The sequence below is a fragment of the Larimichthys crocea genome, chromosome X (assembly GCF_000972845.2).
Source record: "Larimichthys crocea isolate SSNF chromosome X, L_crocea_2.0, whole genome shotgun sequence".
Lineage (NCBI taxonomy): Eukaryota > Metazoa > Chordata > Actinopteri > Sciaenidae > Larimichthys > Larimichthys crocea.
In genome coordinates, this window is record NC_040020.1 from 25,593,865 (window position 1) to 25,599,864 (window position 6,000).

The 6,000-nt window shown below is 47.1% G+C and overlaps 1 protein-coding gene across 1 annotated transcript in view; it reads left to right on the forward strand.

The window, feature by feature from the left end:
* Positions 1–4,054, forward strand: part of grin2ab (glutamate receptor, ionotropic, N-methyl D-aspartate 2A, b) — an 89,636-nt gene extending 85,582 nt beyond the window's left edge. Inside the window, exons 18-20 of the mRNA XM_019261857.2 lie at positions 1,497–1,680; positions 2,068–2,842; positions 2,938–4,054. Coding sequence (XP_019117402.2) covers positions 1,497–1,680; positions 2,068–2,842; positions 2,938–3,934 — 1,956 coding nt within the window. The 3' untranslated portion in view covers positions 3,935–4,054. The remainder of the gene's footprint in view (positions 1–1,496; positions 1,681–2,067; positions 2,843–2,937) is intronic.
* The last annotated feature ends 1,946 nt before the right edge of the window (positions 4,055–6,000 follow it).

Below are 6,000 nucleotides of genomic sequence, written 5' to 3' on the forward strand. Positions count from 1 at the left end.
GTTTCGATGCTGATGGCAAGAATGGCATGCATACTGGTATCTTTATTAAACACAATGATGATTGAGATCCAGCAAATTAGAAATGCATGACAAAAATAGCATATTGTCAATATTTTAGAGTGTCCCAAAATTTCACAAATCATGTTTTTAAGGGAACTCATTTCTTATTCAAAGGAGCCGAGCTCCCCTGTAGTTAACACTGTGCACTGAAGCAGAATAAGCAAAATAAAAGACATTATCGCAATTTTTGGAGATAGCCGTCGAGCCTCTTTGTGGTGTTTAGCAACATCAATTCAAACATCAAGCAGTAAATTACAAAAAAACGCTTCTTCACTGTTCCTCCTTGTGTGCGGAAAAAAGCATCTCAAACAAAGAAGTGAATATTTAATCCTTTATCTGCCTAATTTGCCTAATCTTCTTCTGGTTCTTCGGCTGTGGTGAAAATGCAAACAAGAATGTGCAAAAAGGGACTTTAAGTTGCGTGAATACCCAAGATGTGTCTCACATGATTATTACATTAACGAGAAAATACAAATGTATATGTGATACATATGTCTGAGACACACACAATAGTTACAGAAAGAATCTGGGATTGTGTGTGTGTGTGTGATAAAAGAGGAAAGAGGGGGATATTGTGATTATAGAGCCCAGCTGAGATGGAGATGAATTTACTGCTGCACATATGGACGGTAGGATAGAGGAATCAAACAGCTAAGCGGATGATGTGCACACACACACACACACACACACACACACACACACGCACACACTTGTATAGATACACCCAAAGCTCTCTCTCCATCTCCCTCTCTCACCCACACACACATACACACACAGACACACACATCCTCGAGTCTGCTCTAGTAAAGTTAAAAATGGTAACACGTATGCAGGTGTAGTGACGTGACGGACAGACATGGCCACACACACACCAGGTCAGACAGACAGGTGCACACACAAACCTAAATTTACACACACAAAACAGAAATGGGTACACCCAGACAGACCGTTCTTTCATTATTTATATGTCATGTCTCTGTGTTAGGCAGGGCTTTTATTCCAGACGAGCAGCATTTCACACAATAAGTGTTTTACAAAAAGAGTGCGATGTGTGTGTGTGTTTGTCTCTCGGTGTGTGCATGCCGTTAGAGCAGTGATACTGGAGGATAAGTGGCTCCAGGAAGAACATCTCCTTGCACTCAAAGGTCCCTCTTCAGTGACATCATCACCTAAATTAAATTTTCCAGGCACCCCTGAAAGCAGTTCATCTAAAAAAGTGGAGATTATCTCTTTTAGTCGTATTACAAAACAAAATGAGGTGAAGGTCTGCAGCAAACCAATGCCAGAAACTGATGCAGAGGTCTCTCCTAATTTACCGTGCGAGGAAATTAGTGTTGTGCATGTGTGAACTTTCCTTTTGTGAAGTCACTGAGTTGGGAATGAATTTCTATTATCTCTCTCTTCTCCTCTTCTTTCCTCTCCTTTCCTTGTCTCAGGGTATATGGAGCTGTATTCACGGCGTTCATATAGATATGAAGAAAAAGAATCCTGAGCTCGACTTCAGTCCTCAAGCCAACATGCTGCATCTGCTCAAGTCTGCAAAGTCCATGGCTTTGTCTTCTCCCAAACGCAATACTGTTCTCTTGCAGCCCAGCATCCTCGACGTGATGACGGGGAAAGGTACTATAGCTCTGCTACACACAGAACACCATACAGTGTATTTTTGAAATAACATTTATAACAAAGACTCCAATCTAACAGAGCAGGTTAACATAGGATAGCATTAGATAGATGGGCTAACACTGCTCACACGTACAGAGGTTACCCCGCCTTTTCTATACAGCCTACATGCCAATCTAAAGGTGACTCACTTCACCTTGTTGTGGACTTCAGACTGTAATTGGATTGACTGTCATGTATAAGCTCTCTTTATGATTAGAAACACATTAGATAGCACACACTGCGTACCAGGGCAGTAGATAATGCATCAGCTAACTGGCTGAGCATCCATCTAAACATCCATCTATTGTATCTGCTGTCTGAGGTGCATCTCTCCTTGTCTCCTAGGTAACTCACTCCATAGTCTGCCCCCGAAGGGTCCTGGTCTCTATAGCAACGCCGCCGGTCCACAGGGTTTCCTGTCATTGTCCGGGCGACACAAAAACCTCCTCAACAACGCTGCGCCATTTCCCGTGCAACAAAAAGCACCCACTATTCAGACCAGCCCCAACAAGCCCCAGCTGTCAATCACCAACGACAACGGCAAGTCGCGCCTCACCGGGCCGGCCTGCGCTGCATCAAAACCTCGAGCCCTGTGGAAGAAAAGTGTGGAGACATTGAAAACCCAGCCCACTGTTGTATCTCCAGGACCCGGCCAAAGCCCAACCTCAGCATCTGGACCTGGACCTCCACCCATGAAGAGTCAGCGCTACCTGCCTGAAGAGCCGCCACACTCTGACATCTCAGAGTGCTCCAGCCGTCCACCATCACACAAAGATTCTGATTCAATGGGGGCGAGGGGTGGATTCAAGCCTATCAATCAACTGAGGAAAAGAGGTGGGGGAGGAGGAGGAAGCGGTGGCGGAGGATCCAAGATTTACTCAATTGACTCTGACCAGGCAAGCCTCCAGTCTGCTCCCCCCTACCAGCGAGACAGCCACGGGGGAGGTGATGACCACAGTTACCCCCCTGACCTGTTTCCACCTGAAAGCACATACTCTCACCAGGCGGACGCACCCATTTTGCAGCTTAGCGCCAGCCTGCTGCACCACAGTCACAGTGCCGAGGCTGACCTACACTCCCTGAAGGACAAGAAATACAGCACCTACACGACACACAGCAGGTATCATGTTGTGCAGAAAATGAACACCATCACCATGTTTCAAGTGCTTATATCATTGTTTTGTGTATAATCAGTGTCATTCTCTGTCCCTCCAGTGGGAAGGAGAAAGCTGGAGGTTCATTCGAAGCTCCTGGTGCAACACCGGGGTCGCAAGGCATCAGGCCAGGCCACTGTCGCTCCTGCCTGACCAAACTGAGCGGTTACTCCAGCCTTTACACTGTCCGCTCACCGCAGGCCCGCTGTGACGCGTGCGCCCACCTGGGGAACCTGTACGACATCAGCGAAGACCACCTCCACTCACACTACGCGCACACTCACCCACACAGCGGGGACATGTTTACACACTATCTTCCCCAGAGCGAGCTGGGCTTGGTGGGCGAAGGGGACGGGCTAGTCAGCCACTTCGAACCCTCTCCTTCCTCACCGTCTCCTATCCCCACATCCTCGTCGGCCCAGCACCTTCAGCTGAGTCGCCAGCACTCCTATGAGAACGTGCTTCCAGACGGCATTCCCGAGCGACAGTCGCAGCAGCACACCCACATGCGGGGGCTGAGCCTGCCTGACAGAGATAGAGAGAGGGAGATGACCCTGGACGAGGGGGCCTATGCTAATGTTCTCACAATGCGCTCTGATCGTCCGTTCAGCAGCCGCAGCCCTCCCTCTCCATCACCCTCCCACCACCACAGCCTGGACACCCCTATGCCACTTCCCCGACGCTCAAAGAGTCTCTTCCCCGATCGCCCCTCTCACAACCCTTTCCTCCAGTCAGCTCCTGGCACGACACAACGAGATCCCTCCCCCCAGGCTGTCACTCGCATTCCACAGAGAAGTTCCGCCCACGAGCTCTATAAGCAGCGAATGCCGCTGTCGCTTACCCTCGGTAACCATGGCAGCCATCACAACAACCAGCATGGCGGCCATGTCGACCAACAGGTGTTCTACCCCCAACAGGAGCCCCCTGTGGTGGCCTACATGGTCCCACCTGCTGCCTCTCAGCCAATGAGCTATGTGACAGCACCACGAGCCTCGAGCGCAGGCGGCAACAGGCCCCGGCTCTACCGCCGCATGCCCAGCATCGAGTCTGACGTCTGAGGGTCAAATGCGACACTCTTACTCTCACCGAAAAACACACTAACACACACGCATGCAAGATAAAGGTGTGTGTGACCGGACCAGGCAGCTCTGATTCTAAGCACATATACAGAAAAAAAACACACACACACACACGCACACACACAGGCGAAAGATAGGAAGTTCAGCTCTGGACTAAAAGGTTAATGGTGATGCCGAGTAAATAAATCATTGTTTCTTTATCACACCCTCTATAGAGCAGGGTTGGGGCCACAGGGACACCTGGAGGCATAATACAAGATGAAGAGTGTGTGTGAGTGTCAGTGTGTGTACTAGCCTCAAGCTGTGGGCAACGAGGCACAAACTGACACTACGTCTGACAAGACAGATCAAATTCCTGGTGGAATAAGAGGGACACTGTACACGGAGTCTAACACCAACAGTGGGATCAGATGGACGATACGACAGTGTGTTTGGAAGACGAGCCGACTTGTCCCGCCCTCTCACCAGCCTCTTGGAGATGAAGGGGACACAGAAAAAAACAACCCCTTTCTCTCTGAGATTACACACACACACACATACACATATATATTCCACCTAAACACACACCGGCCCCAGTCCAGGACTCTCCTGTTGCACTATGATTTCTACAGTCAACCTGTATGTTGTCTGAGCCTCCAAACTGCACTGCCAGCATGGCTTAAAGAGTAGTAAACTACACTAGAGTAATCCTTGACTTGAATGGAAATCACTATATTTGTAATAGACTGGGACAGCGGGCAGCTGGTCATGATCAAGGTCTGAGAAGTGTATCAGCTCCTGCCCGCAGATGTACAAACACTCGAACACACACACACACACACACACACTGTGTCTGTTTCTAGGGGAGGAAGTATAAAAAAAAAAAACGACTGTTTGTTATTGTTGATGTCAGTTAATTGAACATTCCAAAAAGTGGACCAAACGTGGCCGCCAGTAAAAGCCTATCAGGACGACGGTGTGTGTTCTAGTGTTTCTAGATCTAGAGACATACAGTATAGCATCCTTGCTTCCTCTCTTAGCTAGCCTTCAGGTCATACTGCATGCTTCCTACTGCCCTGTGTTACAGTTAAACTCCTATACAGGGTCATATATGCACACACACACACACACATATATGCAGATACACACACATACACACACACATGCACATACGCAGTAGTCTAGGATAGTAGTTTTAGGGTGGGTGTGTGTGTCGAAGCTATGAGATAGCTTCTCTTTGTGCACTTTGTAGATTTTATACCCTGCCACCTAACACAGACGTTTGACCAAAAACACTTTTATACTGAAAAATATGAATATTCTCAATCATTCGCTGGATAGATGTTTTCTTTTTCTTCTTATTTCTCTTTGACATTGGGTTTTAGGGCACAGTTCTGTCAGTTTCCATTGTGAGGTCAGAAGTTTTACAGTGTTAGATAATGGGTACAGCATCATACAGTATACAAACACCAACTCTTAAATCTTTCTCTTCTTTTTTTTATAACTTTTACTGAGCTCATCCCTCCCTTCCAGCCTTTCCTTCTTCCGTCATCAACTTTTGTTTAATCTCTTAATGAAATCCTTGGTCCTCTATTTTTCCCTGCTTCCTTCTGCTGAGTAGATTGAGCATCAGCAGAATAAAGTTCAATCGTGGTGTTTAAAAACTCAACATATTCTTGGAAATCACTTAATATCAGTAGTTGTAAGAAGTCATCAAATTCAACACTGACTCTCTCTCTTAGGATACAGTACTTTTTTCTAATAACTTTCTATGTTGAACAAAAGAACCTGAGGCCCGTTTTAATGTTTCCGTAGTGAATTTTAGAGGCTGAGTGCGTCAGATTTTACTCATCAAATAAATACTCCTGGTACTTGTGTGACTCTCTCTCTCTCTCTCTCTCTGTTGGCGAGAACGCAGTGCTCGCTGTGTTTCAGCAGAGAGTCACGTGGCAAAGCAGAGAGTTTGCAAAGTGACTTGTTACAGATGCAACACTCACATACACACACACACACACACACAAACATTCACACAGCTCGACGAGCTGGCAATGTGTGTATGAGTGTTC